Consider the following 19973-nt stretch of genomic DNA (forward strand, 5'->3'; position numbering starts at 1 on the left):
AAAATCCCGTTTGTTATATTGTGAGAGAATATAATGCAAATAAGGAAACCCATGTTTTTGTATTTGAATATTAAATTGCGATGATATATGATATATTAGTGATAGGTGTTTAGAAAAAAGATTCTAAAATGCTACTCTGTCTTCATAATTTTGAAAGAATGGTAGTTATGGAATGATGAACTGGTGTGTTTATCTATAAAGTACTTTCTTTGATTTTATAAAATTGAGTCTTCTAGTTTTTCCAACTGTATCTTTATTGTTTTTATTTTTCAAATTCAACACAATTTCTCCTTCTTTTCTTGTCTTTTTAATCTCTCCTTCCTTCACAATCATTTTTAGCTTTCACATCCTCTGTTACCTTCCATCCTTCTTTTACTCAGTTATTGATTACTCAGTATATGTTTGTTGAGCTCTTGCTGCCTGCTGAGTGCTTCGCTGTTTCAGGACTAAAGAAAGTAACTCTCTACTTCTCTATAGTTCTCAGGGTAGTGGGTATGGGTGATAAAAGAAAATTAAGTACCAAAACAAAGGTGAAATTGTATATTGTACTATTTATGATTGAGCACTGTGAGAAAAAAGGATGTAGATTTATAAGAAAGAGTAGGAAGCTGATCTGGATTGAGTCAGTAGAGAGCAGTCTGGGAAAGTGACTTAAAAAAAATTTTTTTTTAATCTTTATTTTGTTTTGAGAGGAGACAGAGTGTGAACAGGGGAGGAACCCAGAAAGAGAGAGACACAGAATCTGAAGCAGGGTCCAGGCTCTGAGCTGTCAGCCCAGAGCCTGACGTGGGACTCGAACCCACAAGCCATGAGATCATGACAGGAGCCAAAGTCGGAAGCTTAATTAACCAACTGAGCCACCCAGGCACCCCTGAAGTGACCTTTGAGTTAAGGACTCAAGCATGAGAAGAAATTATCCAGGTTAAAATACAAGAAACAGGATCTTGAGAGCCATACTAAAAAGTCAGTGAAGGAAAGAATGGCTTAAAGATCATGTTAAAGAGACAGGCAGAGGCCCAGAGATGCGAGGAGTTGTAGATACAGCAAAGAGTTTGAATTTTACTCTAAGTGTAAAAGGAAACCAATCAAGGGGTTTGTGTGTGTGTGTGTGTGTGTGTGTGTGTGTGAGTGTGTGTGTGTGAGAGAGAGAGAGAGAGAGAGAGAGAGAGAGAGAGAGAGAGAGAGACCGACCATATGGACATGTTGAAAGATGACGGGTTAATGTGTAAGAATGGACTAGATGGTGGAAAAGGGACAGAGGCAGACTGGTTAGGGTTTATTCCATTAGCTCAGGTGGACCAGGAGAAAGCGGGTGAGCTCAAGTGAGGATGGTGGATCAAAGATCTCTTTAGAACCAGAATCAGTAGGGTTGGGAGAAGGATTAGATATATGGGGCAAATATTATGGGTTGAATTGTGTCCCCCCAAAAAGATGCGTTAAAGTCCTAACTCCCACTACCTCATAATGTGACCTTATTTTTGAAATAGGGTTTTGCCAATGTGACCTAGATTAGGGTGGACTCTGAATCCTCTGTCCTTATAAGAAGAGGGAAATTTGACAGAGACACAACCGTGCAGAGGAGAGGCCCACATGACAATGGAGGCAGAGATGGGAGTTACAGTGGCTCAGGGTAGGGAACACCAAGGATGGCTGGCAAATCCTAGAAGCCTGGAGAGACAGGAAGGATTCCCTCTTAAAGGTTTCAGAAGGAAGCAGCTCTGCTGGCACCTTGATTTTAGAGATTTCTGACCCCCAGCATGGCCAAAGGATGAATTTATGTTACTTAAGTCCCTCAGCTTGTGACATTTTGTTACAGGAGTCCTAGGAAACTAATACAAAAAAGTATGATGAATTTCTCAAAATACAACTGACTTTTGGTCCACGAACAGTTTCTCAAAGTTTTCTTTTTTTTTGTGAAGCCTTCACAAAATGTGTAAGCTTATTTTCATTTTCCCCTTTCTGATTTCCTCTAGCCCCTTGGATTTGTCCTGCTCTTTTGGGCACTCTTGAATTGATGAAAAATTATTATCATCCCATCTTGTGATAGAGACTGGGGAGAGACAAAGACCACTAAAGCAGAGCTTTGTATTCAAGTTCTCTTAATCATAAACTTTTAAATGTCAGTGTGTTTATACCGTTGAAGATAGCACTATTTAATTCTCAGAATTCGTAAGTATACTCAATCAGGGCAAGGCACATACTATGTAACGGAAATTGTTTTAAAGGCAATAATGTTATATAGTATTGTGCAAACATTAATAAAACTAGGAGGTATCAAAAAGGCAATTAAAAATAAACTTTGGATTAAAAAATACCTGACTTTTTCATACCTCTGTTGCTTACTAGCTGTATGATTATAGGATATTAATTTCTACCTTTATATTTTATGAGAATTAAATGAGTATTTGAACTATTTATTACAGGGCAGGCATACGGGAAACAGTAAAGTAGATGGTGCCTTTTATTAATATTATTAATATTTCTATTTGTTGAATGGAGTTGAACTAACAAATATGTAAAATGTCTCTTGTGTTGAAGTTAGGATGACATCTTCAATATAATCTTCTAACTTTGCAGTTGGTCTACTGTGGATTCTTCCAATTATGTGTTTTCCGGGCGTGTACCTGAATGAATTTCTGAGTACTTCAATGAGTTGGTCTTATTCCACAATTATTCCTTTAGGAATTTTTATATCTTTTGTTAATTATTTACTACATTGTATGTTTACTCAAATTACTTATAAGTTGGTTACCAATTTAATGCTACCTTTTCCCTGTACTTTGTTCTCATCCATGTTTTCTGTTTATTACATGATTAGAATTTTATCTTGTTTCTGTTTTTATTTTTAAAACAAAATATTTAAATTTTTGTTTAAATATTTAAAACAAAATATTTTAAATTTAAATAAAAACAAAAAATTTAAATTCCTATTTAAAACAAAATAAAATCTTCTCTGCTGCTTATTTATGAATTATTTATTTTATGAAACATTATGACATTTGCTCATGAATTTATCTCATCTATTTTATAATTTTTCTATACTATCATTTTATTTTTTCTTTCCCATATCTTTTGATCAATGCGTGTTAATGATTAAAATAACATATTTCATGATAACTGGTTTTAAAAACAGCTATGGAATGTTATATAAAGGAATCCCTCCAAAGAACTCATGTAGCTAAAATACCAGCAGAAATGATGGATAGGTTAATTAGCTTGATTGTGATAATTATTTCACAACGTGTACATATTCAAATATCTTTTACTCCATAATTGTATACAACTTTTGTCAGTTGTACATCAATGAAGCTAAAAAAAAAAAAAAAAAAGAAATACTGGCTTAGTTGTTTTGAAAGTTTACTAATCTGGCAACCATAATCATTCTGAGATGGAACTATGTTCTTGCTTTTAAACAATAATAAATTGCTTGTTTAAGAAGATTTATCTATTTTACCTAGGAAACAATTCTACAAGTATGATACATTAAACGGGTACTTTGTTATCGAAACCTAGGAAATGGATTTTGTGTACTTTTCAATATGCCCATTTAAGATATTTAGTGGAATTATTGGCTTATCGATTTATTGTTTTAACCAGAAGTTTGTATGTGTGGTATCTTATACAATCAGGTGCTCATGTCCATTTTTTAAAGACATCATTAGCAAGTGTCAGCATAAGGTCAATGGCTGAAAATACTGGTTCATTAACTTTATTGATGCTGTGTCAGTGAAATTCATGCTATTAATTTTAGTTTAGCCCATGTATTTTTATTTATTTATAACTTTTCCTTTTTTTTCTTCTGCCCTAGCCCACACTCAAGAAAGCATTGCCTTATATTTTCCTCTAACACTATAATATTTGATTTTATATTTTTCTGGAATCTACCTAAAATTTATATTTGTGAAAAGTCTGAGGTGAGAGCTAACTTATTTGTCCAAATATGCAGCTAATTTTCCAAGACCACTTATGAATAATGTTTCTTTTCTTCACTGATATTAAGTGCCATCTTGTTAAAATACTTAATTATGGGCCTCTTTCTGAATGTTGTATGTAGTTTTATGGGTTTCATTGCCTATTCTTGCATAAATACCATAGTACTTTTAAAAGTATATTTGAAATTTAGTAGGGCAGATTCTCCTTATTGCTCATCTTCAGATTCCTACAAATTTATCTTATATGAAATTTAGAATCAGCCAACGAAATTCTATTAAATCCTATTGAATATTGACTTTATTAATTTACATTGCAAAGACTTTTTATATTAGTTAAGAAAAACTATGTTGAGACTAACTATCAATGAAGATGTTATCTCTATTTATTCAGGAGTGCTTTTGCCATTGCATATATTTTTATAATTTTCTCTTTATATGTCAAAATATTTCTTTTCAGTTTTTAAATTTCTATTCTATTCTATCTCTAAATATACTTCTTTTTCATCCTGATCATTTTATTTAATCCTCCTCTTATTTTCCTTCTTGAATCACTCTTATCTAACATTTTTTGTTATTAACTAAATATTTTTGTATAATTCAGTTTTATTTTTATTGATTATGTTTGATTTTTAAATTTCATAAATTTTAGCATTTTTTACATTTTGTTTACTGAGAATTTACTCTGAAAATTTTCTATCGTAAGTTGAATACTCATCTTTCTAATGAAGTATATTCCTAAGTACCTTACATTTGTTGTTATTACTGTTAAAGTGATTTTCTGTTTTCTATTGGCAGGATTTAGAAAAACTATTGATATTTACATTGTACTTTAATCCTTCTACATTGCTAAACTCACTTTATTGGTTCTATTATAACCATGAGAGACTCTTGAATGCTGAGGACAACCTGAGGGCTGATGGGGGTGGGGGAGAGGTGAAGGGGTGTGATGGGCATGGAGGAGGGCACTTGTGGGGATGAGCACTGGGTGTTATATGGAAACCAACGTGACAATAAACTTTAAATATATATATATATTAAATATATATTAAATATATATATATATATATATATATAGTGGCTTTTCCCTCTCACATATTTTAATAAGATACAAAAATATTATCTTTCCAATTTTATTTCTTATTTTATTGTATTGCCTAAAACCTCTAGTATAGTAACAGATAGTAATAGTAGTGATAGCAGAAATTACAGTTCTGTTTCTGACTTTACTAGGAAAGTGTAGGATGTTTTCCATTAGCTGTTTCAAGCATTGTATACATCTTGGGTTTCCAATAATTATGCACTATTAGAATAAGAGGATTTTATTATCTTCCGAGTTTGCCAGATTTCTAATTTGTTTTTTGATTTGTTTTACTTGAATGGTTATTGAGTTTTAACTTGTTTTTTTGCTTTATTAGTGAATATAACCTGTATGCATAAAATAATTTTCTTAATTTTTACTTTTGGGGCCTTCTTTCATGACTTGATATGTGGTCATTCTTTGTAAATATTGTATGTGCATTTCAACTTAATGTGTATTGCATTTTGAATTCAGTAATGTTTACTTTTTATTTTACTTAAATCCTCCTTTTGTCTTGTAAATTTGGGCTATTTTATCTACTAGTTTCTGGAAAAAGTAGGCTAAATTTTCCATGATGGTTGAAAGAATGTTAATTTCACCTTTTTTTGGTTCAAAAAGTTTCACAATATTTAAATCGTTTTCTTAGGTGGATTATTTCTTTTCCAACATGAAATATCCCACTTTGTATTTTCTAGTGATCCTATCCTTAAATTTCAGTTTTCTGACATTAAGATACTACATTATTTTTACATAGATTTAAAAAGCAAAACTTGACTCAATAAATCAACTGACTGATTATACATGAAGGGATGTAAAAAAAGAGATAAAAATATAATAAAGAGTTGCATTAGTAAAAAATAAAATGGTATTTTCAGGGAAGTGAGGCTTCTTCAAGTGAAGGGAAGCTAATGAGTTTTGTTGATGTTAAGATTATGGCAAAGATACTTGTTTTTAAAAAAAATTTTAAGGTTTCATTTATTTATTTATGTTAATGTTTAATTTTTTAAATTTTTTTAATTAAAACTTTTTTAGTTTTTAATTTTTTAAACATTTTATTTATTTATTTATCATTTATTTATTTATTTATTTTTGAGAGAGAGAGAAAGAGAAAGAGAGGGAGGGGGGAATACAAGCAGAAGAGGGGTAGAGAGAGGGGGAGACACCAAATCTGATGCAAACTCCAGGCTCTGAGCTGTCACGGAGAGCCTGATGTGGGGTTTCAACCCCCGAGCAGTGAGATCATGATCTGAACTGAAGTTGGATGCTCAACCAACTGAGCCACCCAGATGCCCCTGGCAAAGATCTTTCTATTACGCCTCTGCAAATGGAGTATTAGAACTCAAGTTCACTCAGATAAAATGCTCATGATAATTTTTGAATTCTTTTCAAGAATTTAGTTATCACCCGGATATTCAACAATCCGTCTTATCCCTCCTCATCTTTACTTCTCTAGCATTTAAATAAAGTGTCTGGGATATAGTAAGACCTCAACAAAGGCATGTTGACTTGAACTGGGAGGGAGGCAGCTTTCCAATTCATACCTGGCTTTAATAGTACTACTTTTCTTCATAATATATCGCTGCTCTGCTTGGTTTAAGCAACACAGGAAGAAGGGAAATTTACTAAAAGTTTTTCATGGTCTTCAGTGAGGAGCTTTCCAATTTTTAATGCAGCAAAGAGGTCTAAGAGAGAATGTAGAGGGAGATAAAGCAGAACAGAAACCAGATGGCAGTATGTAAGAAACTACAAAAAGAAAACATATGCTTTGGATATAAAATCTTTCAAATAATTTTGTCAGCAAATAATTCTTGTCTTTTCAATAAATTTGTCAGCAAATAATTCTATCAGCAGGGGAAGGTAGCTATTGGGAGCCATAGGTCAAATGACATTTGTTTTCAAGGAAAATAGAGAGTGGGAGGAACAGTACTGAACATACACTACAGAGTTAGAAATTAAAAGCATAGGGACAGAATTTGAAAATATGTAAATGGAAAAATGATTTAAATAGAGCTCAGAGAGAAGAGCAGAAAGTCAAAGATTAAATCCTGGGACAGGGAATATGAAGGTCCCTTCAAGGTGATAGAGGAAAAGAGGTGAGGTGTATAGGGAACCAAGATAGCTTCAATATCCATGAGGTCAGAAACCTCTGGTGTTCCGGTCATCAGGGAAAACAAAACTGATTTGATATGTGTTGTAAGCAGATGTAATTCCCAGGGTCAAACAAAATTCTAACAGTCTCCCACTTCCCTTTCTTTATTTCTTTTCAACTTAGAATCCCCACACATAACCCTTACTCACATCCTCTGTGCCCTGATAGTGTTTCGCTCATACAGAGGTCTGTATTTCATCTCCTCATGCATCTGAGTCAACTTTCAGACAAGGAGGAGCCCTTCAGCACAGACTAGGCTATAGTGCAGTGTTTTTGGAGTCTAGGCCAAGATCAGGGAAGATGCCAGGCTATAGAGATTGAAGCCAATCAAATGAGAGGAAACTTACAGGGGAGTAATTTACAGCCAAGTCACAGACTGGCCAACTCAAGTCACTGTTCAGAAGAAGCCATACAAAGAGAATTAAAAAGCCAGGAGAAGAGAGGGAGAGTCTTTAAACGTGGGGGACTAAAGAAAGACTCTGAGTGAAAAAAAGACTAGTTGCTTTTTAAAGGGCACTTCAGACCTACAGCATGTGCATGTAAGGAGTTGCTAAACGCTTAGATTCTGACCTGTTTCCCTACTGTGGTTTCTACTCCAAATCGTCTGCTTAACCCTGATCCTCCCCACCTATCTCAGCTTTCTATTAGGAATAAAAAACAAAAAAGGAATATCTAAAATGTTTAATAGACAACCTCCATAAGTAATAATTTGTAAGTTTAGAAGAAGGTGTGTGTGTGTGTGTGTGTGTGTGTGTGTGTGTGTGTGTGTGTGTTTCAAACCCAGATGACTGTCTAATCAGTAGAATGTGTTGGAGGAAGTGAGCAAAACCCTGGCCTGAATGTTCGTAAATTGGATCAGTTAACTTGTGGCTTCAATTTAACTATGTTTGAATTAGAAATCTGTATTTTATTAGGCCAGGCCTTTTCTAATTTTGCATTTTCTTTATTTTTCCTTACTTTCTCCTTAGTCCTTGGTAAAGTTATTTTCAAATTTAACTTTTCTTTGGTAAGCAAGGAACAGGATGGGAAATGAGTTTTTTGTCCATTTCTGGATCTTGCAGCAAGTAGACAACCTGGCATCCCTGGAGGCTGAAATAAAGACAGAAGAGAACCAAGAGGGAGGTGTAAATTCTGGGAAGAGAAAAATCATTCACACAGCCATGGTGTTTGTCTCTGATGATCTCTGTCTTAATCTACTCTGGCTGCTATAAAAGAATGCCGTACACTGGGTGCCTTACAAAAAGTAGAAAGTTATTTCTCATTTCTCACAATTCTGGAAGCTGGGAAGTCCAAGATCAAGGTGCTGGCAGATTCGCTGGTAAGGTTCTGCTTCCTAGTTCATATACAGTTGTCGTCATTGTCGTCGTCTTCATCTCCTTCTTTCTTCTTCTTCTCCTCCTCCTCCTCCTCCTCCTCCTCCTTCTTCTTCTTCTTCTTCTTCTCCTCCTCCTCCTCCTCCTCCTTTTCCTCCTCTTCCTCTTCTTCTTCTAAATGTTTATTTATTTATTTTTGAGAAAGCACAAGTGAGGTAGGGGCAGAGAGAAAAGAGACAGAATCTGAAGTAAGCTCCAGGCTTCGAGCAGTCAGTGAAGAGCCTGATGTGGGGCTCAAACCCACAATCTGTGAGATCATGACCTGGACCGAAGTCAGATGCTTAACTGACTGATCCACCCGGTTGCTCCTATATATGGTTGTCTTTTCAATGTCTATGCCCATGCGTGGTGGCAAGGGATCTCTCTGGGGTCTCTTTTTAATAAAACATTAATTCCATTCATGAGAACTCCACTCTCATGATCTAATCACCTCCCAGAGGCCCTGCCTCCAAATACTATCATATTGGGTGTTAGGTTTCAACATACAAAGTTTTCTGGGACACCAACAGTCTATAGCAATTTTCCATGTAGACTTTTCTTATTTATTCCACAGACTTTTTCCATATTTATTTCTAAAATCTAGCTTTTTATAATACTATTTTAAGAATCTGATTGCATATCTTACTAAAATAGTTTTCAAGATAGGGACTCAAAATCTACATATTTATCAAGCTCTTCCCATGATGCTTAAGCTTCCAGCAAGGCACACTCTACACGACAGTGAAGTAAAACTCTACTCTGAACAAGTCTTATTTTGTTTTTGTGTTTTTATTAAACTCTTTGTGAATTGAAAAGGATTCAACTTGAAGAACATGACTTAGTTATTTCATGAGGGCTAAGAATTTCCCAAATGAAAAAATATCTCCCCAACTATTATATAACCAATGGAACAATTTTCAACTGTTGATTTTTTCTTCCATATTAATTTTTTTAATGTTTTATTTATTTCTAGGAGAGAGAGAGAGAGAGAGAGAGAGAGAGAGACAGCGTGAGCAGGGGAGGGTCAGAGAGAGAGGGAGTCACAGACTGAAACAGGCCCCAGGCTCTGAGCTGGCAGTCAGCACAGAGCCCGACGCGGGGCTCGAACCCACGAACTGCGAGATCATGCCCTAAGCGAAAGTTGGAGCTTAACCGACTAAGCCACCCAGGCGCCTCATATTAATTTTCTTAATGTTCCTCCAGATGATCAAGAAAAGGAAACACATTAAGTTCAAACAACATGTAACTTATCTAGCTAGCTATCTGCCATGACATATTGGGCATAGGACATCAGAGATTACAACTTTTAGAATATAGTGAAAGCTCACCAAATAGTTATCTGCTGACTGACAAGAAGAGAAACATTTTATAAAGAGAAAGAGGTGAAATTGACTTATGTAGGCACTAAAACCACTTACTATTTGGTTTTGACCTTCCCAGAAATATTTCGGTGTGTTGCCTCTTAGTAGCTTCATGACATATAATTTTACCTTTCATTACATTTTTTTGAAGTATAGTTTAAAAAAATTTTTTTAATGTTTATTCGTTTTTGAGAGACCGAGAGAGACAGAGCGTTAGTGGGGGAGGGGCAGAGGGAGAGAGGGAGACACAGAACTCCAGGCTCCAGGCTCCACCCTGGCAGCACAGAGCCAGATCCGGGGCTTGAATTTACAAACTGTGAGATCGTGACCTGAGCCAAAGTCGAATGCTTAACTGACTGAGCCACCCAGGTGCCCCTGAAGTATAATTTTTATACAGAGAAATATACTCATTTTAAGTGTAGAGTAAATTACAAATGCGTATGCCTGTGTTACCCTCATTCCTATCAAGACAGAATATTATCAGCATTCTAGGAACTTTCTTCCTTTCCTTTCTGAGTTCATTAAGCCCTCAGAGGCAACTATTGTCTAATTTCTATCATGATTTTAGTTTTGTACGTTATAAAAATTCATGTAATGGGGAATATTTTTTGGACTCATCCAAGTTATGAAGTGGAATCATCCAAATTCTTAGGTCTTTTTATTACTGAGTAGTATTCCATTGTATGAATATGCTATTTATTTAGCTATTTTACTGAAGATGAATATTTGTATTATTTCTAGCTTTTAGCTATTATGAATAAGACTCTAATGAATATTTTTTAAAGAACTCTTTTGCTTGACATCTATTTCAGTTTACTTGGTGAGATACCAAGGAATGGGATGGGTAAATTAAAGGACAGGTCTGTTTAACTTTGTAAGAACAGCCATTTTTTCCACCAGCAATGTCTGAGAATTTTGGTTGCTCCAAAATGTCAGTATTTCAGGTTATCCAACTTTTTAAACATTTTAACCATTCTAGTTTGTGAAATGACATCTCATTGTATTTTGAATTTGGATTTCCTTGATGACTAATGATATAGAGCACTTGTTAATGTATTTATTTTCCGTTTGTATATCTTTCTTACTTACCTTTGTATGGTGTTTATTCAAGTCTTATGTCCATTTAAACATTTTTGGTTCTTTTATTGTTGTCAATTAATTATAAGAGATCTTTATATACCCTGGATATAATTTATTTACAAGTGTTCTGAATATCTTTCCCAGGATGTGGCTTGCCTTTTCTTTTTTTTAACAGGTGCTTTTAGATGAGCAACTATTGTGATTTTGATGGAGTCCAACTTATCTTTTTTTTTTTCTTTTGGTGTTTCATGCATTTTATGTTCTAGCTAAGAAACTTAAAGGCCTTAGAGAAACTCTTCAAAAATTACTTCTCTAAGTTTTATAATTTGGTGTGTAGTTTTAGATCTATAACTCGTCTCAAATTATCTTTTTTATACGTAGTAAAATAGTGGTATAGGGGTCAATATAGGGGTCATCTTCTTTTCCTTAGGAATGTTGCCTATTTTAGCATTTTTTTGTCAGGAAGATTTTTATTCTCCACTATATTGCATTTAATGTCTTTGTAGCAAATTAATTAATTGAGTATATATTAGGTCTATTTCTAAGTCTCTTTAGTTTTATTGAATGTATTTTTTTCACCCTTACACCAATCTACATTGTCTTGATTAATGTACCTTATTCTGAGTCTTAAAGTCTTGTAATATAAATCCTCCAAATTCGTCTCTGTCAGGATTGTTTTAGACCATTTAGATACACATATTTACATAAACAATAGAATCACTATCCCAGATTCTAAAAAAAATTGCAAAAAAAATTTAACGGAATCACATTGAACCCAAAGGACACTTGGGACACTTTAGCAATATTGACCCTTGCAATATATTAATTAAATATATTTTTTTCATCTATTTAGATACTTCTTATTTTCTTTTCATCAGTGTTTTTGCAGTTTTCTGTGTATCAGAGGTACAGATCCAACTCTGAATCAGATTAACTTGCAGAGCATTCTTTGGGGATAATACCTACCTATGGTGACAATAGTGGAAGTGAGATTAATTAGGAGAAGTTGGGTGAAAAGGCATCAGCTCATCTGATGGGAATATCAAAGTCTGGGATAAACCTTCAGAGTTGTCCGGAACTGGAGCAAAGTGACCAGACTTTTATAGCCCTGAATCAATCAGTTGTTGGTTTCAGCTTGCACCAGCAGGAAGTGTTGCCTTGGATGAGTTTGCTCTCTCTAGCTGAGAGCAGTTTGCAGAGAGGGCTCGCATCTGACAGCTACCTGCTAACAACACTTCCAGCAGCTGGGGGAATAATTCCTTCAGTACTAAAGGGCTGGTGTGCTGGATTGCACAGGACTGGATCCACTGTATTTCATCATTTGTGCCACTTAAATTCATTGCTTCATGAAATTTCTGGGAACAGATCTATCAGGACTCCTATGGGCCTTATTTCCCAGGGGAAATGTGTCCTAGGAAGGTTTGTGCTAAAGCCAGCCTCTTGGCCACAACTGATACTCATCATCTTCATCTTGTTCTAGCCATTCAAGATTCTCCTCACATTGGCTAGAAAATAAATTCATTTAGAAAGCTTACTTAGTGGAATGATGAAGAACCTCATATCTGAAGGTACTGAGAGCCTGGTCACCAAGCCATTCTTTGGATGTGGCTGCTACACTTATTCACTAACTGGTAATATTGTGCAAATGGGGCACCAAAAAATGTTTAAGTGTGTCATCTGAGCACTAAACTTGTTCGTCTATTGTGTAACAGTAGCTCTAGCTCCTTGAGATAATCAAGGAAACTGCCCCTCAAGTCCGTGACTCCCTGTGTTTCTGCTTTTTTTGGGGGCATGAGTTCAGAGTTCTAAGGTAGTTTCCAGAGAATAAAATGTATTGAGACTCTGGCTGGTACCAATTAGAGGAGTTAACCATTAGGAAAATCAGGATTTGCAAAGACCTTTACTGAGGTCAGTATTGCAAGGACCTGATGCATGGGTTAAGAAAAGTGATGATAAGCAGGTCAGCACTTTCACTTTTACATCTTAGTTTCTAGACTCATTATTCCTATTAATTGAAGACATAGCATCATACACTGGTTACAAATTAAGAATATATATTGCACACTTGAACGTGGTGCTAATCTTCACATAATAACATATGCGAGCTTGTGCCTCAATCACAACTTCAATAAGCCGTGCTACTGAAAGGTCAGTCCAGCAGCTTCTAGTGATGGTATATGCATTAAGACCAGTGGATTCCATTGTTGGGTGCCCATTGCCATACTTCTCACTGTAAAATCAATCCTTTGGTTTTGGGCTATGTTTATGCTTGAAGATATAATGTTCTGTAAACATTTGGGTATTGGAGCTGACTGAGGTTTTATGAAGCAGAAAATATACAGAAATATGTCAATTCTAGTCAGGATGAATCACTGCCAGGGTGAAAGGGGTGTAATATCAAATTGACACTAAGTGGCTGTTTGGTCTCTTCTTCAAATTGTGCCATATTGTGAGTTGAACATTACTCTGTATTTCTGACAGATTAGATATATCTATCTGTTAATTGGAATGTCTTGTCTACTGGCATTTAATATAATTATGAGGGCTGGTTTGATTCATTCATTTTGAAGACAGGAGAGTGGGGGGCAGTGGGGCCATCTGATTAAGGGGTGCTGAATCAAGAAGTAGCGGAGTTTGACAAGCCAGTAGCTTGGGGATCTGTGGCCAAGGCCCCATCTGCCAAAGTTAAAGGTGTGTGGTGGCAAGTGCATGGGGTGGGGTGGAGTAGGGTGAGATGGGTGTGTCTTGGTTTTTGGCTTCTGGATTCAGTCCTTTTTCAGCAGTGAACATGTCTCAGCCTGTCAGAAATCGAAAGGTCATTGATTCTTCTGTGTCAGGAATCTGATGATGCTGATAAAGATTATGGGAGAGTGTCAGCCTTTTCCAGTTAAGAAAATGTGACCATCTCCCCAAGAGGCTAAAAGTTAAGAGGTGATCTGGAAAGAATTAACAGGAAGGCTATGAGGACTCAGAAGAAAAAGACATGAAGACCAAGAAGGATGATTCTCACACTGCGGAGGACCGTGAAGATGAAAGAGATCATAAAAATGTTCACCAGGAACAGCAGGCAGCCTCTTAAGCAGCTTCCAGATAGGGAGAGATGCTCATGGAAGATGTGGGCAGTGGAAGAATAAGAAGAGGCAGAGGCACCATTCCAGAAGAAAGATTAGGGCAGCGATGATGATTTCCTAATGGAAGATGATGATGATAGTGACTATGACAGCTCAAAAAAGAAAAACAAAAAGGTGGTTAAGAAGTACAAAGCTGAGGGAAAAGAAAAGAAAATTCCCAGACCCAGGCTAAAGGCTACAGTGACGCCAAGCCCTGTGAAAGACAAAAGGAAAAATAGGTCGCCCCACAGCTTCAAAGCCTTCAAGGGAAAAGACTTGTCCCAAAGAAGTCAAGGAACCAGAAATCTCTCCAGAAAAGAAACCCTCCACAGACCCTACACCAGAGAAATCTGGGGACAAAGGATCTGAAGATGAGGCCAAGTCTGGCAAGGATTGAAAGAGTGATGACAGTTTGGGAGGAAATTTTATTTAAAAGAAAAAAGAAAAAAAAATAGGGGGGAAGAAAAGAAAACCTACTTAAGATAGAACATGGTTTTGGCTCTGGCTTCAACTCATGGGCTTTCAATGCTTTTTTTCCTTTTTTTGAACACAACATTCTCTCTCTCTCTCTCCCTCTTAAAGAAAACCATTGTATGTTTAATTATCTTCTTTGTCTATTGGTCTTCTCTTTACCATCACCCCTTCTTCTCTCCCTTCCCAAAGTCATGTCAAAGTAATCACCGATTGACTGCTTCATCTTTTTATTTTCAATGGAAGGTGTACCACAGTTGTAAAGCAATAAGATTTGAGATGGACGCTATAGATGTTTTGCTTTTTGCTGAATGGTAGCAAGTAGAACAGTAATCAAAAAAACGTAGAAGGAGTTTAGTTTAAAATGATTGCTGCTTTCTCTACCTGGACTTAAAAAAAATCAGTTGTCATCTAATACAAGAGGATATATCTATATACACAAGTATAGATGTCTAAGAATACCAGGATGTTGAACTGCCCACTGATTGGGCAGGTAGGAGATAAAGCTGAATCCTGAATTGTCACTAAGAATTGTTACTAATTGTTCATATTTTTTTTATCTTGGTAGCAGGGCAGGGAATGGTATTACCTGACCTTATTTCAGGGTGTAGGTTTTTTTTTTTTAATTTCAAGTCACTTGTTATCCCAGAGAGACCTAGAACCAGTGATTCTTTTATCCTCTGCAGTCTTTAATGGACTTGAAAAAAAAAAAAAAAGAAAGAACAAAAAAAAGATGAGGGCTGCCAAAACTTAAATCACTTGATTTCTTGTTTCATTTTCTAATGGTTCATGTTTTTGAGTATATATGTATGTATTATGTTTCTTGGATAAAATTTTACCAAGACTCAGAAACACCTCAAAACCTAGACTTTAAATGGCAAGATCTGTACTCCAGAGTGGATTTCGTCTTCACCAACAATGTTTAGGTTTTAAGAAAATAAAGTACCAATTAATGTGAAACTCAGTTACAAATAGTTGAGATTTTTCCCTTATGAAAACAGAAAATTGGAATTCTTTTATGCCATACATATACACTCAGATGAGCCCCTAAAATAATATAATTATGATTATGATTGGATTTAAGTTATCATGTTCTTATTGGTTTTCTATGTTATCATTTGTTCTTTCTTTTTTCCCCTATCATTTGGCATTAGGGGTTTACTGCTTCATTAAATAAATTGCCTTCTGTTGGATTATTCAAGTACCTTTAGAAATCCACCTTATCTCCTATATTATATAACTAACTACACTTCCTCCATTTATCTTTAGTTTAAAAATAAAGTATATTTTTAACTTATCACCCTCTGCCTCAAAGTAATAGTCTATCATCTTTACTAAATGTAAAACATATTGACAATATACTTTTCTTTACCATTCTTCTATTTTTGTGCTGCTGTTTCATACTATTTGATTTAAATATATTATAAACTTCAAAATACAATGCTATTACTATTTACTTTAAAAAGCAGTCTTTTAAAGATTAAGAAAGTATAAAAGCATATTTCAAATCAACCAGATATTAATCACTTCTACTCTTTATTCCTTCTCATTAATTTGAGTTTCTATTTGGTATCTGTTCCTTCAAAAGAATTCTCTTTAACATTGAATTTTAAGTCTGCTGGTGACAAATTCTCTCAGCATTTGTTTGACAAAAATGTTTTCATTTTCTCTTTATTTTTGAATAATTTTTTGTGCAATGTATTGAATTCTAGATTGACATGTTTTTTAAAAAGCTCAGCATTTTAAAACGTTGTTTAACTGTCTTCTGAAATATATAATTTCCTATTTAGAAAGTCAGTGGTTTCTCTTGTCAGTTTTTCTTGTTATATAATGTGTCTTTTTTACTTGGCAGCTTTTAAGATTTTTCAGGTTATCATTGAGCTTTAGCCATTTGACAATGATGTACCTAAGTGTGATTTCTTTGTGTTTATGTGAATTGTGGTTCTTTCAGATTGCTGGATACGTGGGCTGATATTTTTAAAAACATTTTTACAAATATTTATCAGTGCATGATATTGACCTGTAGGTAACCGAGGCCTTTTTTAAAATTTGTTTTTATTCTTTTACAGTTTGTGCTTCCGTTTGCTTCATTTTTGTGGACTGTCTTCAATTGACTCTTAGGTTCTTCAGCAGTGCCCAATCTGTGTTTTTTTCTTTTTCATTTCAGATATTGTATTTTTCAGTTTTAGAACATATTTTGGATACTTGTCCTTTCTCTACCAAGATTTTTTCATATGTTTATTTATTGTATCCATTTTGTCTTTTAAATATTTGAACATATTAATCATAGCTGTATCAGTGTCTTTGTCTCATAATTCCATTCTCTGTGCCATCTTCATATCTGGGTGTACTGATTGTTCCTCAGTTTTCCTGGTTTATTCATATGCCTCGTAATTTTGTTGGTATGCTGGGTACTGTGGATGTTATATTGCTGGAATCCAAGTTATATGGCCTCTTTTAAGGAATATTAAGTATTCTTCTGGCAAGTGGTTAATTCACTCACAGATCAGCTTGATCCTGTAAGGCTTGGGCATATCTGGAATAACCCTACTCCTAAATTTGATCTTTCTGAAGTCTGAAATAAAAGTCTTCTAGTTTTCATTGAGGTTTATCTACTCTGCTTAGAACTCTAGTATCCTTGGCACTGAGAAACATCTAGAATTTTCATTCAGCTCCTGTTCAGATCTCTTTCAGATCCCAAGATGTCACACCCCGAACAAATGCAACTTAGTGTTTCATAAAAGAATCTAAAGAGATTCCCTGCAGAGGTGCGTGGATGGCTCAGTCAGTTAAGCATCCGACTTTGGCTCAAGTCATGATCTTACGGCTTGTGAATTCAAGTCCGGCATCAGGCTCTGTGCTGACAGTTCAGAACCTGAAACCTGCATCTGATTCTGTGTCTTCCTCTCTCTCTCTCTGCCCCACCTCCACTTGTGCTGCATCTCTGTCTCTCAAAAATAAATAAATGTTAAAAAATTTAAAAAATAAATAAATAAAATAAAGAGCCCCCTGCAGATTTCTGGATATCCTTCTCTGTGTATGTCTCTCCTCCCCAGCAGTCTGTCTCATAAGTGTCAGCCCCATGCAGAAGCCCAAGTCATCATGAAAAGATTTCTTTGTTTGTCCAGCAATGCTGTTGGTCTGTTTTTGTCTCCATTTCTCAACTGCCCAGTTTGGAAGGTATCCCCGGATAGATAGCTAAGGTAAATGTGGAGTTTACTTAACATGTGTTCCTTTTTTTCAGGATCATAGCTTTGCACTTTGTATTGATAGCACCATTTCATAGCTGGTTATGTTTGGAGAGTCAGTAAACACCTGTTATTCCCTAATGGCTATCATCACAATTTCTCTCCTTCCTCTGTAAAAGCAAGTACTTACCTCTGCATTATGGCTTATTCTTTTCAAAGCACTTTCATGCATTATTTAATATTGTTCTCACAATGTTATCAAATGAATTAGCACTCATGATGATAATCAGGGAAGAAGGAAAATTTTAAATTCCCTATTTTTTATGAGGATACTAGCTCAAGAAGAATAAGTGATTTTAGCCTCAACCATCTGGATTGGTGTCCATTTTTCTAATTTTTATTTCAGTATTCTGTCCACTGTGCAAAGCTATCTCAAGGAAAACCAAAATTCTTTACTTTCTAAGTATAATAGCTTCTAGGTTTTTATTTTATTTATTCTATTTGCTTAAGCATATGTTTTCCCTTTATAAGTTACAATTTATCAGAAACCTGGAGATGTTTTATCATTTTTTCCTTCGGCTCTTCCTTCCCTGGTTTTGCTTCTTTCACACATTCTAAGAAATTCAATGTTGGATATGTCTATTTATTTGTATGACTGATCTTATTAGCAAATTATATGAAAACATGAATGACCACTAGTTTTATATTAATTAAACCTTTGATGTGGATGTTAAAAATACTGACATAATTTACATTTTGTAATAGAATTATGATGTCCAAAGGAAGACATTTCATCCATCCTATTCTTAATGTAAAGTTACCACCATTGTAATTTAATATTAATGATTATCGTTGCCACAATCCCAGCACTATGTTTGACTTTAAGCCTCCAGAGGCAAGTAAAGACTATGTGTTTTGTTTAACCACAAGTCCTTGTTATTATAATAACTGGCTTATAATAGATGCTTATTAAGTATTTATTGAAAGAGTGAACCATGAATACTGATTAGTTCATATCTGGAACTTTGCATTCAATTCTAAGGATCACAGTTTAACAAGGTCATGACAAATTGGGTGAAATAGAGGGAAGAATGGCCTAGGTGCTCAAGCGTAAAGAAATAAAGGTTGAAATTGGAGATATTAAACTTAAAGTTTAACATAAACTTTATATAATGCTACTTTATTATATAATGCATTATATAATGTATTAATGTGTATATAAGGACTGATTTAAAATGTTTGTACATATAATGCATGCTTTATATGTATATACGTAATGCATATATATGACTGCTGTAAAATATTTGAAATCACCTTAAATAGGTTGGGTGAAATCACTTTCTCTGTGATGCTTCAAGAAAAATCATTAGGCCTAATGGGTGATGTTTCAGAGAGGCAAATTTTCCACTCAGTGAGACTCTCCGGATAAAGATACCCAATTCTAATAAAAGGCATTAAGGATATCGTGGGATCTATGATGTTTCCTGGTTCTAGAAACTGAATTTGCCTATTAGGCATCATAGAAGCAATTTTTTTTCATCATCTTGGATAATAGATCAAGTGAGCTTTACATTTAACCTGTAATTAAATGTGTAAAAATGTGATTTTATCATCAACAATGTTTACTGAGCTCCCAATAAGCGCAACCCCCCTAGGAAAAAACTTTACACTGTAGAGTGCTTATTTTCAAATTCTCACTTCAGAGGAGATTCAGAAATTCTTTTCCCATCCCCTTAGTTGGAATTGTGGCTTCCTTTGAGAGGTGTTACTACTAGAAGTATGTGATACATGCAAGCACATGTACATACACACATGCACACACACATGTGCACGCGCAGAGGGGAAAGAAAAGAACAAAGAAAGTTCCAGAACAGCTGTTGACTTGGCATGTTCTTTGTAGAAAATTAGAGTAATTTTATTTTCAAAAGTTCTTTTCCCATCCCCTTAGTTGGAATTGTGGCTTCCTTTGAGAGGTGTTACTACTAGAAGTATGTGATACATGCAAGCACATGTACATACACACATGCACACACACACATGCACACACACACACATATACACACACGTATATATACACGCACATATATATCACATATATATTTAATATATATTTATTTATATATAATATATATTAATTTTTAAATGTTTAGTTATTTATTTTGAGACAGAGGCAGAGCAGTGGAGGGGCAGAGAGAGGGGGAGAGGGAATCCCAAGCAGGCTACATGCACTGTCAATGCAGTGAGTGGGGCTT

The 19973-nt window shown here is 35.0% G+C and overlaps 1 protein-coding gene across 2 annotated transcripts in view; it reads left to right on the top strand.

The window, feature by feature from the left end:
• The window catches only part of LOC144232803 (uncharacterized), a 413974-nt gene that overhangs the window by 357412 nt on the left and 36589 nt on the right, over nucleotides 1-19973 (top strand). Inside the window, exon 1 of one of the 2 annotated variants that reach the window (XM_077765643.1) lies at nucleotides 8286-8477. The exons of the other annotated variant lie outside the window; for it this stretch is intronic. Within the exon in view, the coding sequence (XP_077621769.1) occupies nucleotides 8336-8477 (142 nt within the window). The 5' untranslated portion in view covers nucleotides 8286-8335. Of the gene's footprint in view, nucleotides 1-8285; nucleotides 8478-19973 lie in introns of those variants that run through there. 2 annotated transcript variants of the gene reach the window in all.

The sequence above is a fragment of the Crocuta crocuta genome, unplaced genomic scaffold (genome assembly GCF_008692635.1).
Source record: "Crocuta crocuta isolate KB4526 unplaced genomic scaffold, BGI_CrCroc_1.0 scaffold174, whole genome shotgun sequence".
NCBI lineage: Eukaryota > Metazoa > Chordata > Mammalia > Carnivora > Hyaenidae > Crocuta > Crocuta crocuta.